General features: G+C 41.0%; 1 protein-coding gene across 4 annotated transcripts in view; it reads right to left on the minus strand.

Annotated features, from left to right (window-relative positions):
* Positions 1–21,469, minus strand: part of SLC4A4 (solute carrier family 4 member 4) — a 401,333-nt gene that overhangs the window by 285,142 nt on the left and 94,722 nt on the right. For 3 of the 4 annotated variants that reach the window (XM_029234897.1, XM_029234898.1, XM_029234895.1), the window contains exon 2: positions 17,280–17,353. In XM_029234897.1, the coding sequence (XP_029090730.1) occupies positions 17,280–17,352 (73 nt within the window). In that variant the 5' untranslated portion in view covers position 17,353. Of the gene's footprint in view, positions 1–17,279; positions 17,354–17,954; positions 17,991–21,469 lie in introns of those variants that run through there. The other variant, XM_029234896.1, reaches the window with a different exon arrangement.

The raw sequence follows: 21,469 nt of genomic DNA on the forward strand, positions 1-21,469 counted from the left end.
TTCCCACAGGTGGGGAAGTTTCAGACACGATGCTGCACCATGAAGCCCAGGTACCAACAGTGAATATGGTTCCTTTTAAGACAGCCCGGGGCTTCCCTGGTGGCGCAGTGGTTGAGAGTCCACCTGCCGATGCAGTGGACACGGGTTCGTGCCCCAGTCCGGGAAGATCCTACATACTGTGGAGCGGCTGAGCCCGTGAGCCATGGCCGCTGGGCCTGCGCGTCCAGAGCCCGTGCTCCGCAACGGGAGAGGCCACAACAGGGAGAGGCCAGCGTACAGCAAAAAAAAAAAAAAAAAAAAAAAAGACAGCCCCTATTTCAGACATTTTTATCAGCTTTATTAAGGTATAATTCTTCACATACCATAAAGTTCACTCATTTTAAGGGTTCATATTCAATGACTTTTAGTATATTTACAGCGCTGGGCAAGCATCACCATAATCCAATTTCAGAACCTGTTGACCAATCCAAAAAGATCCCTCATGCTCATCTGCAGTCACTCTCTGTTCCCTGTTCCCACTCCTATCCCTTACTAACACTCTTAGGCTTTTTTTTTTTTTTTTGCGGTACATGGGCCTCTCACTGTTGTGGCCTCTCCCGTCGCAGAGCACAGGCTCCGGACGCGCAGCCTCAACAGCTATGGCTCACGGGCCCAGCCGCTCTGCGGCATGTGGGATCTTCCCGGACCAGGGCATGAACCCGTGTCCCCTGCATCGGCAGGTGGACTCTCAACCACTGCGCCACCAGGGAAGCCCTCTTAGGCGTATTTTTATACTCTCAGTGATGGCCTCTGGGAAGCTACAATTCTCTGGTAACCACACGGCTATGAATTTTGGGGGGGATCCTTACAGCACAGTAAAATAGAATACGCCTTGGGTGAGGAAGCTCACGCCTTGGGTGAGGAAGCTCTCGCCTTCCAAGAGCTGCCAAACGAAACCAGGGCACTGAGCTGAGCAATTCAAAATGCAAAGCATTTTCCTTTTCCTCTCGTACATTACTGGTAACTACATTTTCCTTTTCTGTCTTTGTTCAGATAAAGGAAAAGGAACAGGGTCCTGAGGTTAAACAAGCCTTTAGGACCTCAGAGACAGTGTTTGTGTTTCATCAATTACTTCTCAACCTCTTTTCATTTCAGCTTCTTTGCCCACCAGAAGAGAGGAAGGCAGCCTCACTTTGGTGACTGGGGGAAAGGCATGCTTTCTCAAAATGATGACCAAATCGTTCATAAGCTGTATGTGCTAAGTACCAAAAATACCAGAAATAAAATAAGCTGGAATGAAAGCATTCTTAGCACCTCCACAAAATACCTGTCTTTAGAGTCAATAGAAGCAGCATTACTGATTTTAAAAAAAAATGCTGTTGTTGATAAGAATATCATAGGTGATCTCAATATTTATTTTCATTAAAATATCTTTACCTGTCTCAGAGATAGGCCATGAAGATTGATGGCTATTTTTAAAATTACAACTCCCCAAATGACACCAAGCGGTGGAAGGTGTAGTATTATTTTACATGTAAAATGCAAAGGAGAAACTTGATAGACAAGATTTCTAATTCAGCAAGAGTCTACAAAACAGTAAGATGCTCAGAGAATCAGGGACGATTACCTGCTTAATTTATGAGTGAATTTTAGGCGCAAAAGAAAAAAAATTCTCTGGTAGAAATGTCAGTAAAAACTTCTTCCAAAGATAATGTAAAAAGAAGAAGGAGCAAAAAAAAAATTTTAATAGGTAGAATTCAAAAGGAAATGGTGATTGTTTTAAATGTTATTAAAATAAAGGTTACATTCTTGCTACTCAAAATTTTGTAAAGTAAAACTACTGGAATCTACATTTGACAGTGTTCACTTAGGTGTGAGTCAAAGGGCATTCAGTCCTTGATTTGGCAGTGGCCTCAGTAACATGTGTTCAAATAAATACCCCGCATGCCTTTCTCTGACAGATGGTGCAAGTTCCCAACAAACTCTAAATGTCTTGGGAATATCTCACAATCCATCCACAGCCAGTACTACTGGGAAGAAAACATGGCTTTCCTGGTTATCTCTGACCATCAGAAATCATCACTAGGTGATCCCTGTTTCTTCCATCCTCACGTGCTCCACCTCAGGTGAAAGCAGAAGTCCTGCCATGTTATCATGTCCACTTCTCCCAATTCCTAAAATATTTCTAAACTAACAGCACTGAGAGCTGCTATCATGATTTCAGGCCACCAGAGAACTTTTACAGCTAGTAACTCTGTAGCCATTCATGTTAAAGAGGCTTTCACATATACCCACTTCCCTACCAATGATGATTTAGGACTTTGTAGAATCAAACCCATCAAATGAGCCAAACTAAAATTTTTGCAGTGGACTGAGTGGTTAACAACATATGCCTCTCTATGCAGGATAGATCATTAGCTCCTTTAGGAAACATGGTGCTGTGTTTATACATACAGATGATAGCAGCCATTTATGGAATTCTTACAAATATGCCAGGTTCTGGCTAGGTCTCCTACTTCTATTACCTCATGCAATCCTCACAACTGCACGAATTAAATACTGTCATTATCCCCATTGTACAGGCAAAGAAACCAAGGTTCAGGGAAGTCAAGGATATTGTCACCAGCTAACCCATAAAATCCCACAGGAGAAATATCTCTCAGGTCTCAACATCAAGAAGAGTGAGTGCTTCATTACTGCTTTGGTGGTGCTTTGTTTGTTTTTAGGGTGGGTTTTTTTTTTTTGTAATGTACACTATATTTACACTACCTTATAATTGACTGTGTTTCCTTCCTCATGCTGACTGCTAGAAATAGAAGAGACAAATCTCGGGCCAACCGGTAGTAGGTAGACAGAGTTTCGTGACGTGAATTTTAAACATGAACCTTGCTATTCCAACTTTTTACCCGTTATTTTCCCTTCACATTAAACCTTTTTGGAATAAAGCAGTATGTAAATATTTTTTAAGACCTGAGATGTCAGTACTGGGGGTAGAAGCTGTAGATGGCTGGGGGTGGCTGTGAGGGAAGGTAGATTTCTAGGCAAAGATTCTACTTGTCCTCTGGTGATCCTTTAGCTACAGTTAAATCTATAGGCCTAAATCTCTGCCCAGAAATCTACCTTCCATCACAGCCACCCCCAGCCTCCTACAGAACTTCTCTAATACTGAGGGATGTTCCCAATTTGATTTTTATCCACATTGTTGCTCTTTCTATAACCAATGGAATTTCTGTTCTCTCCAGTTCGAAGCAAAGATTCCATGACACTTGGCACTTTACATCATTCTTTCAGAACTAATCAGCAATATTCCCCAAATATAAATTAAATTCTGCCTTCTTTGGCTTATCTAAAGAACAAAATTGAGTTATTTGTAGTGAGGTGGATGGACCTAGAGTATGTCATACAGAGTGAAGTAAAAAACAAATACGGTATGCTAACACATATATATGGAATCTAAAAAAAAAAAAAAAATGAAATAAAGATGCAGACCTACTAGAGAACAGACTTCAGGACACGGGGAGGGGGAAGGGTAAGCTGGGACAAAGTGAGAGAGTGGCATGGACATATATACACTACCAAACATAAAATAGATAGCTAGTGGGAAGCAGCCGCATAGCACAGGGAGATCAGCTCGGTGCTTTGTGACAACCTAGAGCGGTGGGATAGGGAGGGTGGGAGGGAGGGAGACGCAAGAGGGAAGAGATATGAGGATATGTGTATATGTATAGCTGATTCACTTTATTATAAAGCAGAAACTAACACACCACTGTAAAGCAATTATACTCCAATAAAGATGTTAAAAAAAAAAGAGAAGAAGATAAAATAATGATAATTAAAAAAATAAAGTAACCTGGTCTTATGCCAAGACGCCTAAAACACGTTGTAGCTATTGCCGAGGGGGATATAGGGGAGGGAGGCAAATTTAAGAGATATGTATTATTTCTTTTCAATTATGAAAAGAACACTGTTGGAAGAGGAGGCAAAGACCCTGGATGAGTGATAGATTATTAAAAAGATGTTGTGAAGACTTTACTTCTTGGACCAAAACGAATCATGAAGGTTTTTTAGAAGTACATGCATAAGAAACCTTAAACAGAGTCACAGTATCAAGTCCAGATGCCACAGACGTTGTGTGTTTGGCACTTTATATAATAAGAAATAGATCAGTATGTCTAATCCTAAATACTTTAATAAATGAATTGCTAGTGTATTACTCACAAACCCATAAGAGTGTCCATAACCAGTTCTATTAAGAAATAATCATAGCAACACTGCTAATTTACTTGAGCATAAATACCGGTTCATGAAAAGAAAACTCACTTTGAAAGGCATGATGTAATTTTGCAGTGAACAGAGGGTAAGTCAGCCCTTGGTTAGATGTTTGCATGAGGGTCCACACTTCAAACTGACACCACTACTCAGGACAACAGATGATTTTTATTTCTGTATTTTGGATAGGGGCAACTTTTCACATAGAAAAAAAAATAATAATGCATGTGTTTATTAATAGGTAATTGCATGCTACATACGTAATCTATTTATAGACCATTTTGAATGCTGATTAGTAATCTATTTTATTATTAATGCTACCAATTACACTTAGGAGCAGGCATGCAAGTAAATAAATAGTAAAAGTGATGAAAAACAGGGAAATACTTTTCTTCCCACTGAACTGCATGGGAATTTTGTTCACTGAAAGCCTCCCAGAAATCCTTAAGGCAACTTGGGGCTCCCCCAAGCAAGACTGATAAGAAATCTTAGCTTGTTACCTGGTGTTTACTGAGCACAGTACTTTTAATATTTAATATTTGATGCTGATAATCACGATGATGATAACAATCTCTAGGCAAGAACAAACAGCACAAGGAAAAGGTCTCAAACAGGAGATGAGCTTATGGTGACTTAGCTAAATTCTCATCCTAAAGGACAAGCTAAAGCTCAGGAAACTTCTGCACCTGCCTTATAAGTGCTCATTTTTAGCAAAACAGTCCTAATCACAGTGTTTAGGTAAAGGTGAGGACCCTATGACCACACACTGAGGTTAAGTTTCCATTACAGCTTCCATTACTAATAGCTGATAACAGAAGCTAAACTAACCAGCACTGTGTGAAGTCTGAATTAGTGAGTATTTTTTTAAAGAAATGCAACCTTATTATACTCAGTGGTCATTCATTATTTGAAGATATCTAGGCCAGAACAACCTCTTGAAGGCAGTATAGGAACCTACCTTGATGAATAAACAGGACTAAAAATCACCTTATATCATTTATAAACTGCAGCTCCTGAAGTGCTCCACAATCAATAAAAAGCTGCTTCTCCAAAGTAATTTTAACTTTGCTCTAGCAAAACCTCTTTTATATTCATATCTGTAGATATAAAATACCTATATTTATACCTACGGCTATACATTTATATTGAGATTTATATATATATTATATTATGTTCTATTATATATATATATAATCTCTATGTATAGAGATAGTTAGGCATTTTTAAGGACAATCCGAATCCAATAGTGTCAATAAAGTGTCTTTTCCAATGTGTCTGGTGCACAAAGGTAAGTGTTGTTCTTATATCTCCCTCCTATTTCCAAAGGGGAAGAAACAAAGTACTATTTCTCCTCCTTCCCACTCCCCTTGAGCCCGGATAATAACTTGTGAACACTCTCTGCCCTCCAGCTAAGGCACTCCGGAACACTCATTCTGCGCAGGACAAAATAGCCAACTTTAGATCAAGTCTAACTCGTCCCTCAGCTGTTTTTTAGTCATTATGCAGAGCTTAACTGTGCAGCAGAGGCAATACCTTCCATAACCTCAATCTTCCCTCACCCGGCCCAGGAACAAATGCCGTGCCATGTCCACCCTGCTCTGGGAGGGTCTCCCCCAGAGCTTTCATGCCGTGAGTGCCGACCCCCAGGGCTCAGGTCTGTTGTCCTTTTACTTGACAGCACAGAGGAGAGTGGAGCCAAAAGGCCTGGGAAGGCCAGAGCCAGGCAGGGCAGGGCTAAGAGCCAAGAGGAGCCACCCAATAGGAAGAGGTGAAACCTTGACTCATCCTGACATCCCAGAACCCCGAAAGAGCTGGAGCATTTTAATGTGCAGTATACATGCAGTCAGACAAAATCCACCTGTGAGCCAAACACAGAGAAATGACAGTTTCCATTATCTCTCTTGTGGTCACCATTTGCACAACTGAATGGCAAGTGGGACTGGAAGAGAGAAAACAATGGCTAATCCAATGGTCATTGATAACCGGATTTGCAATTGCAGCCAGAGAGGCAGCTTAGACAGACACATAAATGCACACATTCACACTCTCATTCTAACCACATTGTTCATCTCCGACTCTATTCTGGCTTCCCTTTTAGCACTGGCCTAAGCCCTGGCTGGGCAATAGGAAGAGTGGTCTTTAGTCGCTATAGACAGATAATCCACCATATAGTCAATGCACTCACGGCTAATCAGGTATCACTAATATTAGTTCACATAATTCCTTCCTCTCACATACCTGTACATAGGTAAATGAGATGTGGATAATGCCATGGGGCTAAAACAATGACCAAGAACTAGGGAAAGTGCTTCGAGAGACTTAAACGAGCCTAGTTAAGCCCAATCCCAGAATCTTCATGACTATGGTTTTCCACATGCACCCAGAATAGAGGACAACATTCACTGACACTGCAGCTCATAATCATACTTTTAGAGTTGAAATGACCTTAAAGATCACCTGATTAAACCTCTTCATGTACCAATGAACCAACTAAAGCCAAATAATTAATGACATAGAGGCCGGGACTCTTGGTGCTCCTGGTTATATAAGGTTTCCTTTCCTACTTTCCTACTACCATGGTACCAGTCCCCGACACTACCCCCCATTTTCCATTGTCTGCAAAATACAGTCAAGGAGGGAAAAGGTAATCGATTAGGCCTTTCAAGTTAGCAACTACCTAGAAGACAAAAAGGGCTCAGGAATTCTTGAAAATGTTTCTGTCTTATAACCAGAGAATGACAAGTTTAAATCCACAGCCCTTAGTAACCATAAACGGCCCCAGAACATGAAGACGTTCTGGCTCTGACATCTGTCCTCCCACGAGCATCTGCGGTCATGCAAACAATGAGGCCAGCCAGGCTTCTGCCTTCTTTCTCTCTCACCTTTTCATAAGCTCTCCCAACACCTTTTATTCTTCTCCAGTTAGTTCTTTCTACCCCCTATTCTTCCAGGCGCTTCTTTAAGCTCTCATCCATCTCCTTTTCTAAATTCCTTTCCCGCTCCAGAGGAACCAGACTTCAAGCACACTTTTTTGGAATGAGTACTGCCCTAGGAAAGTCAAGAAGCTTGCCTTCCTTGTACTAGTTCTTCCCAATTACCATCAGCGTTACTGCAAGCAAATCACTTTACCTTCTCCAAGGCTCATCTCTCCATGTGTAAGGTGAGAACGTTGAGCTACATTTTCTCTAAAATCCTTTCTAGCTCTAAAAATTCTACAAGAATTCTAAGTATTCTAATTGGTTAAGTGTAATGGAGCACATAGGGGAAAGGCCAAAAGTTTTCTACTATTTCTCCAGGTCCCTTCGCCACTTTTTTTTTTTTTTTTTTTTTTTTGCGGTACGCGGGTCTCTCACTGTTGTGGCCTCTCCCGTTGCGGAGCACAGGCTCTGGACGCGCAGGCTCAGCGGCCATGGCTCACGGGCCCACCCACTCCGCGGCATGTGGGATCTTCCCGGACCGGGGCACAAACCCGTGTCCCCTGCATCGGCAGGCGGACTCTCAACCACTGCGCCACCAGGGAAGCCCCCTTCGCCACTTCTTATGAGGATAGCTTTCTCTTTGGGCACTCTTCAGTCTACTCCGATTTGACTCTTTACTAACCATGCCACCCAGATTGCTAACAAAAGCCACCAAGCACTTTTTTCTGCCAAAGCCACTGGTTACTTTTCGCTCCTCATCTACTTGACTCCAGGCAGCACTCAGCACTGTCGGTCACTGGCTCCTTGCTGAAAATGCTCTTCTCTTGGCCTCAGACACACACTTTTCTTGGTTACCCTCCAGCTTCTATGATTGCTCCTTCTCAGTCTCCAAAGGTTGGCAGAGCAGAGCCCACCCAGTCCTCTTCTCATTCTATTCTCTCCCCTTGGTAATGTCATCCATTCCTACGGCTTGAAATGCTAGCTATCTCCCTGGGATTCCAAAACTTACATCTCCATCCCTGCCCTTTCTTTTTAGCTCCAGTTGTGTAGCCAAGTGCCTGCTTTAGAGTTCTACTTGGATGTCTCACAGGGGCCTCAGACTCAAAAAGCTGAATGCCTACCATCCTCCACTACTATTCCTCCAGTGTTCCCCATCGTACAAATGGCACATAAGTCTCCCAAATTGCTCATAGCACAAATCCAGAAGCAATCACCCCCACCCACCCATCTGTCCATCAGCAAGTCCTGGCAATTCAACCCATCTTTTTGTCCCTCTACTCTAACCCAAAATCATCTCTCAGCTGAATCTTAGCAACAGTGTCTCCACTTTTATCTTTGCCCTGTTGGGAAGCTCTCTCCACCCATGAGCCAAAGAGATATTTTTTAAAATGCAAATTTTGTCTTGTCACTTCCCTGCTTACAACCCTCTGCAGTGGCTCCCCAGTGCACCCTCAATAAAATCCTAAATCCTTAGCATAGTATAAAAGGCCATGAATTATCTGGGTTCCATCCACTTCAGGCCACTCTCTCCCTATTCATGTAGTCTAGCCACATGGGCTTTATTTTCACTTCTCAAACAGGTCTACCTCTTTCTCACCACTGGGCCTTCACACACCCTGCCTGGGAGGCTTCCCTCATTCCTGACCTAGCTAACCCTCTTCACCCTTTAGGTCTCAACTTAATGTCACTCTATGGGAGATACATACCTTGGTTTCCCATGTAAACTCACCCACCTACATGATACACTCTCTAAATTATCACATCAAACAACCTTGTGTCCTTAATTAATGACTGGTTTATTTGACCGCACATTAATTATGTCCCTAATTGGAATATATTATCACTTTTAATGATACATATGAGCCTGAAAAAGCAACATATTAAAGCTTATATATCTGCAACTGTTGGTTACCATTTTGATAAGCTTAAAGAAAAAGTTAATAAAAGCACTGTCCATCAGAGTTAGTAAGAAGAGTTAACATAGATATTAACCAACTAATTTGTTAATCACCAGTTATCAGTACTAGCTTTAGTCTGAAAGCATTCTGCAGTCACAGCAAGCACTGGTGAGAAAGGGTTAAGCACAAAGATAAATCACCTGCAAGGAATATAACCAAGGAAGAAAACATCTTAAATTTACAGGGTTCATTCTGGGGATTTCAAATTAGTTTCCTTATATCCCTAGCAAGACTAGGAGATAAGGAAGCACCAATGCTGTTTCTTTGTATGAAAAACTGAGATTCAGAAATTAAGTAATTCGTCAATGGCTTACTGCAAATATCAAAGTATTTTTCTGGTGTTATCCAAGAATCCTTAGAGCATCTCTAGCAGGTGGATAAGAAGATAGGTTATTAACTGCACTCTGTACAAAGGAAATATAACCACACAAACATGATTGGCCTCATGTTACCCAGTAAGGCGGGGCAGAGCCAAGAACAGAAATAGGTCCTGAGACTCCTGGTTCCCCACCATGTTCTTTAACCCACAGCAGACTGAATAAAAGTATCTCAACCCAGATACCGACAGAATATGCCAAATACCTATACCCATTGGATTTGACTGTGAGCTTTCATTTAACATCCAAGACATTGTCTTTATTTTTCAACAGGGATAGAATCGTGTTGAAAATTTAATAATCAACTGGAGAGTAGGGTGGTGATTTAACTAATCCATAAATGTGAGATTCTGGCCCTCTAAAGCTGATATGTTGGCCAATTTTACTAAAATTCAAACACTCGTTTTTATTTCCAGAAGTTTTGGCCTTGTAAAAGTTATTGAGTATCCCACCATGAAAAGAGTTGGTAAAATCACGTCCGGAGAGGTTTAAGTAAAGTCTGTTCTCCTTTCAAAGTCAATACAGTATCAAGAAAGGTGAACATGTTGGATAGCACTTAGGATAGCTGCCTTGTAATTCTAACTCTATAGAAAGGTAAAAACAATTAACCAGATTTAAAAGCTTTTGCAGCTATTCAGGGAAGGGAGTTATTTAAGTCGCCTCTACTGCTGATTTAATGGATGTCACTCACCACCCTCCCTCCCTTCACCTTCATCCCACCTGGCAATCAGCAGCTTCAGAGGTACAATATTTGGAACCTCCTGTGAACTCCTGCCATGGCAGGCTCTCACCTCAGTCCCCTAAATGCTATCAGCCAAAAAAGTAAAACAAAACAAAACAAAACCAGATCCCAGCAGTATGCTCACTGGAGCAATGGGAGAGCCTCAACTGAGCTTTATTCAGTTTTATTCCATTCTTACTCTACTCTCCCTCATCAGTCCCAATTTTCAATTCCCCCAGTGACTCTGAATCTTGTAATGATAAAAACGGAGAAATACTTAGCTCAGGTTTGAATACTTGGTATTACTTCTATACTATTGAATAATCTCATTGAAATGGCACCTAAATTACATAACAGCCAGTAGTGGACAGAATTACCCTAGTCTATGCTATAATAGACCCTTGAATCCTCCTCATTGGTAGGAAAATATCATACACTTTAATCTGTTTTCCAGAAAAAGTAACTTTGCAGGTTTTATTAGACAGTGGGCATGCATTTGTAATTTACCCTGTATGCAATCATAGTTAGTGCGTCTCTTGAAAAATGAGACAGTTTCACAAACTAGGGGTAATGTCTGTCGGAGCAGACTAACCATGGAAATCAGATCTCACGCCCAGAGCTTAAAGGGAATCAGAATGAGTCCAAAGAGAAATAAACAGCAGGCCTCAGGAAACTTCTCTTGACCTTTCTAGCTTTCCTTTTCCAATACAAGAAGCAGTAGGTAAGCGTGGTTATTAGGAAGGCAAGGGATAGATGCCTTGCTAAGATGAATTAAGCAAATAACAAACATCATTTCGGTCAGTTCGAATTTTTTGGAATGATAATCATCATGGAAAATTATTGGTGAGGGGAATTCCCTGGTGGTCCAGTGGTTAGGACTCTGTGCTTTCACTGTTGTGGGCCCAGGTTCAATCCCTGGTCAGGGAACTAATACCCCACAAGCCACAATGCGCCAAAAAAAAAAAAAAATTATTGGTGACAGTGGTATAGTATAAAGCACTCCTATGCCTAATGCCAGGTACAGCAGCATTATTTCTGGTAATTATTTAAACAGTTCTACGGTGAATGACATGTTCTATTATTCTCATTTTACAGAACTGAGAAATTCAAAATCCAAACTCTAAGTTTCGTCCTTCATTTATGCAATGCTTCAGCAACACAGCAAGTTTTAAACTTTTATTTCCAAACCGATGCTTAGCCACTCTGCTTTAATAACACATGAATAACACAAATGACAGAGACTCCCAAAATTAAATATGAAATAATATGTCTCAAAAATATGAGCAGAGGGGCCTCCCTGGTGGCGCAGTGGTTGAGAGTCCGCCTGCCGATGCAGGGGACACGGGTTCGTGCCCCGGTCTGGGAAGATCCCACATGCCGCGGAGCGGCTGGGCCCGTGAGCCATGGCCGCTAAGCCTGCGCGTCCGGAGCCTGTGCTCCGCAACGGGAGAGGCCACAGCAGTGAGAGGCCCGCATACCGCAAAAAAAAATATGAGCAGATACAAAGCTTTGAAAAAGAAACTCAACTATAGACAAAATATGCTCCAAGTGTATTATTTCTGAATCCTTGTAAAACACAACTCAAGTACCAAGTTCAATTTTGTATGCCTCTTGCCATAAAAGAATGTAGTCACCTAGGACAGAAAGTGGCTTCCAGAGGGCTTTAGCCCGTACTACACTACCAGGGAATTCTCTACAACTGGAAAACTCTGGGAAGGGATGTCTGACTCCAGTTTCAGAAACCCATGGAATTATCATCCAAGAAATCTATATACAAATATTTAATGTCACTGACACAGCAGGAGGTGTCAGAGAGCTAAGTATTGCCTGCTTTAGGCCCTCTGGCGGGCTTTCAGCTGGAGCCACAAGGAGAAAGCAGCAGGACACTGGGAAAGGTCTGCGTGGGCTCAACATGCTCTGGGAACCCAAGCATCAACCCTTAAACACCTCACCGCATTTCCTTCAAGCTCTCCAACGTGTGGATACATTGTTTCTTTCAAGAAGCCTTTTCCTTCAGCAATATTTGCCCAAGTATTTCCTCTGTACACACTGTTTCGGAGCAATTAGAGTGAACAGGAGAGAGGAGGTCAGCAAAATGCAACCGGACACTTACATCCTGCGCTCAGAATAGCGCCAGCTTGGACTCAGCCCCTCCCTTCCCAGCTGATAGGTTTTCATTCACTCCTTCTCGGCAATTACGTTTTTGACCATTGTAATTATTAACAAATTTCCACCAGGCCCCACTTTTTCTTTAGCATACTACCTCCTCCAATACACATAAATACATCATCACAATATCCTCTAGTGAAAAATAGGTTTAAGTCATTATGATTTCATGTCTGTAAAATGTTGAGATCCTGACCTCCAAAAATACAAAAGCCACCATTTCATCATTTTAGTCTCTCTCCTTAAAATACAGAGCAGAGGAAGGAAGAAGAATAAGGTTGGAGGTGTTTTAGGGGCTTCTTTTTCTTATCAATATAAATGATATAAATATATCAATGATCTTTGCAAAATCAAATGGGATTAATAGCAAACATAGGATCATCAGAGACTATATCATCTCATTTGACTAAGAGAAGTAAGAGAACCAAATTTCTAACTAAAAAAATTTAAACAAAGATTAGAGGACTATATAAAGTAATTCTATATATGCTTCATTTAGTTTATTTACACATTCATTTATTCATTCTCTTTTTTAACAAAATATTTAGTGAACGTCTACTTTGTTCCAGACCCTGTCCAACTTTTTAACTTTTATTTCCCTAAAAATAACCTTCCTGTAAATTCCATGCATTTTCAACCATACTCACTCTCTTAATATCCATCAGTAGACATGAGAATTTGTAGAATTATTCTTCCATTTGGACAGATGGGAGCACACTTCCTTTTGGACTTGGTTTTCAATGGAAGAGGAAAATCACCCCAATATATCATAATGGCATTTAGAGCACCGATCAAACTTCAGAAATGCAGACCCATTTCAGCCAATATTGTCTTGCTGTACTTTATGCTTCCTGAGTTGCTGGGTAGGCTTGATGTTAAGAAAAGGCCCCTCCTCGTGAAGTCAGAGTTGCCAAGGCTTGCCGGGGAGTTACCTAGCCTTGCAGAGCCAAGGCTTTATCTCAAGGATAAGGTGGAGTTTGCTCTTTTTCCCCTATTGCAAAATATGAGAATATTAAGTAATCTGTTTATATCATACAGATCCAAAATCCTGGCTGACTTTTTAATGGATAAAATATCCATAGAATTTCTTCCTCTAGAAAAAGCTACCTGGGATCTTTCTTCCTATCTCAACCCCGGTTCACCCAACAAAGTTTGCCAATTTCCATTAAGTGTGTTTGAAATGAAAAATCAGTCTTGTTCGTCATAGTGGGCATTTCTGGGTCACTCTGGTAATGTCAATTTGTCATTTATAGACCAATTCTGTGGAAATGTCTGGGCGGGAGCCTTTTGGAACAGAAACAAATAAGATATCCGAAATGTTACAAATTTTAAATGAGTTTATCCACAGTAACCACTCTATGCCAAAAATGTTAGCTTTACAAAACACAGTAGAAGGTAGCCACTGAAAGAACAGACATACAAGCCTCTCTTTATTTTAAAGATTAAATTCGACACTTGGTTTCCTTTCTCAAGAGTATCTTTTTAAACCATTAACACAAATGCACAGGAGGCAAATTATGTGAAAACGAGCTTTAGGTCTTTAAATATATATCTCACATAGATAAATTCATTATTTAAACAGAAGATGACTCCTCTTCTGACTCACTCTATTCTTAGTGAGTTTTGCAGCTGATGGTTTTCTATTGAGTTTTTAGAATGTGGATTAAGTGTCACACCACCCACTGAGAGTAAAGTTGAAGCAGGTGAACTGAGGGTATGGTTGGAAATCTCAACCTGTCTCCCCTGCTCAGAGCTACAGCATTAGAAAGAACTACCAGGGAGCATCTGACTCTTCTTGCCTTCAGGCTGAGCTGAATCCAGTCACCCCAAACTGAGCGACCTTAAGAAGAATTTTCCAAGCATAAACATTTCAGAGTAACTAGAGTTACTGGAAGTCACCCTAATAATCATTTAATGGGAGTGCATTTTATTTGTGCAAATTACTTTAAGAAACAAAGTTTTATCTTAAGTTCACTTGTGCCAAGTGTGCTGCAATATACTTCAACCATGTTTATCCAAGAAGCCAAGAGAAATAAATACTTGGATAAAAGGAAACACATTTGATAACAGAAATGTTAGGTGTTCCAGCTCCTTCTTCTTCACCACACACATGCTTAAGGAAGGAAGCCCCTCAGCTCCTTGCCCTTTGAATTTCTGATCCTTAAACCTGGAGCACTTACTTCCGCCATAAATGTACCAAAAACTCAGCTACTTCGTAACAAAAATAACAGTCTGCTTTCCTTCAAGTACACTCTATGCAATTAAAAATATGAGACAGACTCACATCCTTGTGGAAAACATTCCCATCAAAATCTTGATTAGAAGTCTTGACAGTCAAGTCATCTGTTTCTTCACTCTCAACCACTGGGACCATGAATAAGCCATCAAGCCCATCTCCATTTCAACCTCTTTACACTTTCACCTAGAGTTACTACAAAATTTAAGTGCTAGGTGAGAAAGTGGATGAGGCCAGGTGAGAAAATGGGAGGGTCAACTGGGAGGGCACTGAATTAGGAACAACAGTTCCTAATTACTGTTTCATGACTTCTGCTATAAGGAGCCCACACTGTTGGATGTTCTCCACCAAATAATGGCCATAAGCAACCATCCTACAGGGCCTCAGGATTCAACCACAGGCAACTAGCTAAACATGCTTTGAAAGAAATGTAATCAACCCAAGCTCCACTCAATGTGAAAGATAATCATTAAAATAGAAGTCTTACCAGAATAGGAAAGTACACAAAATCCATGTGGCAAGTTGAGTCATCACAAAGACAATTTTACAGATATCTCTACCTTTTGCCTTTTTTGTTTCTCCATAAAGAAACCCAGCTACAGATTTGTGTGCTATTCATTACAGTGTTGTCTTAATTTTGTGCTTGAAAATCAAGGGAAAAACTTCTTAGTCAAAGGCTTAAGAAACCCATGTACAATATCCTACTGCAGTAGAGTGCTGTCAGTCCTATAGACCTTACAAATTCAAGAGGTGATTTACATCTCCTGTGAACTTAGGTAGAAGGTTATTCTCAAGGAACACACACACACAGTACACATCTCACCCCCACGCTTTCTCACAGATTTTTCTACTTTAATTGTCCTCAAATTATAGGATATTTGCTCATTCCTACAATATTTCTTATATTCATATGCTGTAACTTTAAGATTCTTATCTCCCCTTTGACACTGGGACAGTGACAGAGTCAGCACAATGAAGACTTAGCAGCATGGGTTACTAGAATCTTCAGACAAAAGTTTCACTATTTTGCTTTCACTAACTTGGCATTTTCCCACAGTCATGTTGTAAAAGTGCAAGGAACCCATAAAACAATATGAAAGAAAATATTGTGGTTTCCTTTTTCCTAAGAAACGTAGGCATCAAATTCTTATTATTCAGTCTCAAGAGCATACATGTGGCAAGTAGGGAGATGGGGGGCTGGGGGAACCAACACTCCAGCACTACAGGGTCAGAAAAAACTTACCTAGGAAACATAATGGCCACACTATTCACACTATCCCAGGTGGCACAGGAGTATCACTTGCCTGGGACCTGGTGTTCAGTCTGGTTGATGAATCACTCCAGAACACACAGTATCCACCTTCTTTTTCCCAACTCCACCACCCGTCTGGTCCAAGTCTTTGGTAGGCATTAAGTAATTACCAAATGGTACCCATCAGACCGGAGTTTCCAAAATACATATGAATCCTTTCTCAGGTGATTTTAAAGGGCAGAATTTAAGACATGGTTCACCAGGAAGTCTTACTTAACTTTATGAGTACTTTCTAGAACCTTGATTATTTTTAAAACTGTCATTATAAATGTTGTATACCTGTCACACCTTCAAATAATTATTTTAATAAATATTAATTAAGCCCTGCCTTATGACTGTCAAATAAATAGTATTATTCCCACATCATTGATAAGTCAAGAGACAAGAGAAGAAAAGGCACACTGAAAGCACCGTAGCACCAGCTAAAATTTAACTCTTATTTGATTTTCAACTGGCACTGGAGAACATTAATAAAAGAGGTCCTAGAGATTTTTTAAGTAAAAACTGCTTGTCTCAGAAACTAACACGCCATTGTAAAGCAATTATACTCCAATAAAGATGTTAAAAAAAAAAAGAGAGTAAGAGCGACAACATCAAGAAAGGGTCTACAGATATAGATACTGAAAAGATAATAATAGAATATTATAATAGACTTTTGGATAGTAAAAAAATAAACTACCCAAACTCAGTCCAAAAGTGTATAGATACAGTGAATAGATAAATGTATTCATTCATTAAATAAACTGAATTTGTAATTAAGAACTTTCCCACAAAGAAAAGTAGCCCCAAGTGGCTTCCCTGTAAAAAAAAAAAAAAAAAAAAAAATGCTTGTCCATCTTTTCTTAACTGAGACACATCCATAATTACCACTCTTTAACTCCTCAGCTTAGCCCCATGTTTCCTGCAGTAATGGTATCATTCTCTCTCTGCAACATCTGTTTTTCTACCCTGCAGGCTATAAGAAAGAATATTAGAAGATACTGCCAAATCCATTTATATAAATCTAGCAGCTTCCTTGAATTAGTCATTGGAAGGTAGTTAATATTATCTGGCAAAATATTTATTTTTGACAGAGAGGCACAGCTAACATAGGCACCTGCTTCAAAGTAAGACCTTTTTGTTGTTGTTGTCAACCATGCGGGACAACACTGATTCAGATTCTGATGGTCCACGGAAGTTCTTAGAATTACTGTGTTGAAGCAAAATGTGGAGATTAATGAAGCTCCACAGATAGGCTTGGGTTTTTAACTTCAAAATTATAAGATACATGAAATGCATGAGTGCTATTATTTACAAAGACATATGTATATGAATATACACTTCCCCAGACCCAGCGAGCTCACCTTCTACTTCTTCTTCATCACACACATGCTTAAGGAAGGAAGCCCCTCTGTCCAGGACAGCTTCATCCTCCATCCTATAGTAATAAAAAAGAAAAAAAGAATGCTCAGACTTCTCCTGGAGTGAGCCACTGGACACAGCCCAGCTTCTGGGCAGGTGAACCTGCAAGCTGCTGTTCATGTTAACAGGGCAGAGTCCCTCTTCCTTTGGTGTCTGCTGCTGCTTCACTCCTTCAGCTCCTCTCATTGGTGCTTGAGAATATGCCGGTCCCACATAGCTTCAGTTCTAACCTTGACAGGGCACCCACAGGGACAGGTAAGAGAAAATCATCTCGATCCTTTAGGCTGGATGCTGGGGGTTCTCCCCTTCGGGATGCGCCCCCAAAAAAAGATGAAAGGAAAAAAAAATACCAAGAGAGGAAGTTTGGTGTGCCTGGAGTGCTCGTGATGATCGTTTGTGGAAATCCAGCTTCAGTGCTTAGCTCTTTAAACACCCACTGCATAAAAATGTATACCCTCACACACACACGCACACATGCACACCCACCCACGCACAGAAAGCGACAGGGAGTTAGGCTAGTGCACAGTGGAAGCCTAGCTTCCAGCCAGCCTCTTAATACCAGCACAGCCCAGTGTTCTCTGTTGAGTGGCAAGCTTTGAGTCACATGTTGGCCTTACGGAAATCTGACATCTGAGGATTATCCAGCAACCCGGCTTCGGCAACAGTCACATATATATGCCACCCATTCATTCATTTTCCACATTCTTAATCACACGTCTCTCTCTATGTATATCTGTCCCGTTAACTCTTCCCTGAAGGGCATAAAGTTCTTCATTTTGTAGCCACATTATGCTGTCCTCCTGTCTCCTTACATAATAGGATGTCTGCAATTTCCTATGCTAAATAAGACCTCAGGATCCAACCAAGTAAGGACAGCGTTTGTACGGCCTCCAGATGCCAAACATGTCTCTGGTTTATAGAATAAGTTAAGGTTTATTTCCATATTCTGTGACTTCTTTTCATTGCATTAACTTTGACATACAGAATTCCATGAACTCTATTTATAGTGAAAGCAGAAAGAAATCCCGAATTGCTCAAATGCTGCTTGTGTCGTACCGGTCTAGAAACAAAGAACGTTCTCTGAGGACAGCTGTCCTATGTCATACCGTACATGAGCTCTACCAGAGAGTGAAATGTTCACTCTGTATTCCATTCATCCAATTATATGCTCGGGTATTGAATACTGTACTGTAGGTCTGTTTTCCATACTGTCTGTATAACTTATTCTTGTGCTTCCCATATTTGTTATCATCTATGTGATATGCACTGAATCTTTTTCTTCCTTTCTATTTTAGGAGCATCTCACAAAGCAACCATCTGAGCTTAAAAAGTCAGAAATATGGTGTCAGGTAGACCCGGATTCAAAAAACCTAGTTCTACCTCTTAGTATTTCTATCACCTAGAGCAAAGTATCCAACTTTTTTGAGCCTTGGTTTTACCATCTCCAAAATAGGGGGAAATAATATCAACCTTGTAGGAAATTCAAATCAGGTAACACACATGAAAGCACTCAGTTTTGTGCCTAGCACCTGTTACATGTTTAATAAAGGTTTGTTTCCTTCCTTTCTTCTTCACCTGACCTTTATTGGTGGACAATGCCATTAAGAAACTCATTACTTTTGGAAACTTGCAGAATATCCTTTTTCAGGGATATGGGTCTTATACGTAAAAGTTCATCTTTTTTCCTTTTCTCTACTCAAACTAAAAATATAAAACTAAATAAAAACAGGACATGGATCAGCCAGCAGGATCACAGTAGAAAAGAAAATGCCTTGAAGATCTGAGAGGTCAAGTCAGTTACCAGCCTCTGTGAGCCTCTGGTTCCCATGAAGATTAAATAATCCAACATATTTACTGATTCAGCAAATATTTATTTAGTGTCTGCTATGTTCCTGGCACTCTTGAGAGGGAGGGGAATACATTTTTGAATAAGGCAGACAAAATGTCTCAAAAACTAATAATAAATAGATGAACAAGGTAATCTTAGCATTAATTGCTTTGCAGAAAAAAATAATAATAAGGGAGGGGGCTACTTAGCATAAGGTGGTTCAGATGTGGATTCTGAGGAGGTGACATTTGAGCAGACATGAAAATGACAGGAAGGAACCAGGCATTTGACAATCTGAGGGCAGAACATTCCAAGCAAAGGGAATAGCAAGGGCAAAGGCCTTAAGGTGGGAAGAAGTTTAGCATGTTATAGGAACAGAGCAAGGTCAGTGAGCCTGCACAGATAGACAGGAGATCAACCGGAGGTGACAATGCAGGAGGGAATCAGGGCCATGCAGCTCATGGTAAGAAGTTAGAATTTTAGGTGTTACGGCAGCCTCTGAAGAGTTTCAAGATGGAAAGTGACTTGAGCTGTTTTGCCTTTTAAAGGATCACTCTGGGGCTTCCCTGGTGGCGCAGTGGTTGAGAGTCCACCTGCCGATGCAGGGGACATGGGTTCGTGCCCCGGTCTGGGAGGATCCCACATGCCGCGGAGCGGCTGGGCCCGTGAGCCATGGCCGCTGAGCCTGCGCGTCGGAGCCTGTGCTCCGCAACGGGAGAGGCCACAGCAGTAAGAGGTCTGCGTACTGCAAAGGGAAAAAAAATAAAAATAAAATAATACTAATAATAAAGGATCACTCCGGCTGCTATGTGAAAAGTGCATAGTCAGGAGACAAAAGAAACTAACAAACTATCTCAGGAGCCCAGGGAAGACTATGGGAGAAACAGGTTTCAGGGGAGGAACCAAGGGTTCTTTTCTGGCCACTTTATGGTTGAGATGCTTATTATATATTAAAAAAGAACTGTCAGGCACACAACTAGATGGAGGTCTAAGGCTAGAGCTCAGAAGCCTAAGGTTGGAGATAAAAATTGGGGAATCAATGAATAAAGCTAGTATCTGAAGCTATTACTAGATGAAATTCAGGAATAAAATACAGAAATAGAGGAGTTGACCTAAGATCCTGTGCCAGGCATGCCAGGCATGCCAACATTTACAAGCAGAGCAGAGGAACAAAAGCAGTCAATGAGGTAAGAGGAAAACCAGGACAGAGTGATGTCAAGGAAGTTGAGGAAAGAGGAGAGGGCCGTTATCGAGAGGCTGAGAAAGACCGAGACAGAGAAGAAAAACTTGGGTTTGGCAATATGGAGGTCATTGGTAACGATGACCAAAGTACTTCAAACATACCATGCACAGTGCTAGACACACAAGCAGCATTCAGTCATTCCCTCTTCTCTTTCCTGCCCTCCTCCATTCATTCATTCAGTAAATATTTGCTGAGTACCTACTAGGTGCCAGGCACCCTTCTGGGCACTGGAGATACAGTGATAAGCAAGACAGACAGAGGCTCTAGTGTAATCATATCTGCCTTCTCGAAGACTTCCCCTAGCAATCTGAGGGCTGGTCCAAAGAACAAGACCCCATCAGTAATACAGCACTCGTAGACCTAGGTAAGGATGACAGCTTAATGGAGAAATTTCCTTAAAAGGCCTTGGAAACACAAAAAAATCCTGGAGTCCTGTACTACTGCATCTACATTCATAGTACTGTCTCCCCTTCAGGAAACAAAGAGTAGTGTGGCCCACATTTCTTCTCAGAACAAACGCTTTCCATTCCTATCAACCTACAGAATCCAACACAATTTCCCGCAGAATATCATTTCTGCACCCCACCATTAATCACGCTGGTCCCAAAGTCATTTACTGACTTTTCACACATTTCCTAAATAAAATGTTTACCAGCCTTTGCACCTAAGCCCTTCCCAAAATCGCATACAACAAACAATCAAAGCAGAATTAAAGGAAGAAAGCAGTAACAATTGAAGGAGACCGTACAAACGTGAATGCCCAGAGCCCTCTTCCTGGGTGGAGAAAACCATCCAGCCTAACTGAAGCACTGTCCCCAGGCTCTGTCTGAGTTAGAGAGAGAATAATGGTTGGGGCATTCTTTGGCTCTTTGATACATATTTCACATTCCCTCCAAGACTATACATAGCAAGTAATTAGAAACCTAGTTCTTTCTGATGGACAACGCAGAGAATCTGTAAGCAGCCTCCTCCTCCCTGTAGGAAGTGAAAAAGAAAATGCAAACTGAAAATATAAAACCTGCATGCCCAAAGCAGCCCTCTCCCGGTCAAGACCAAGTGCA

The sequence above is a fragment of the Monodon monoceros genome, unplaced genomic scaffold (genome assembly GCF_005190385.1).
Source record: "Monodon monoceros isolate NGI ecotype Baffin Bay Population unplaced genomic scaffold, NGI_Narwhal_1 Super_Scaffold_20, whole genome shotgun sequence".
Lineage (NCBI taxonomy): Eukaryota > Metazoa > Chordata > Mammalia > Artiodactyla > Monodontidae > Monodon > Monodon monoceros.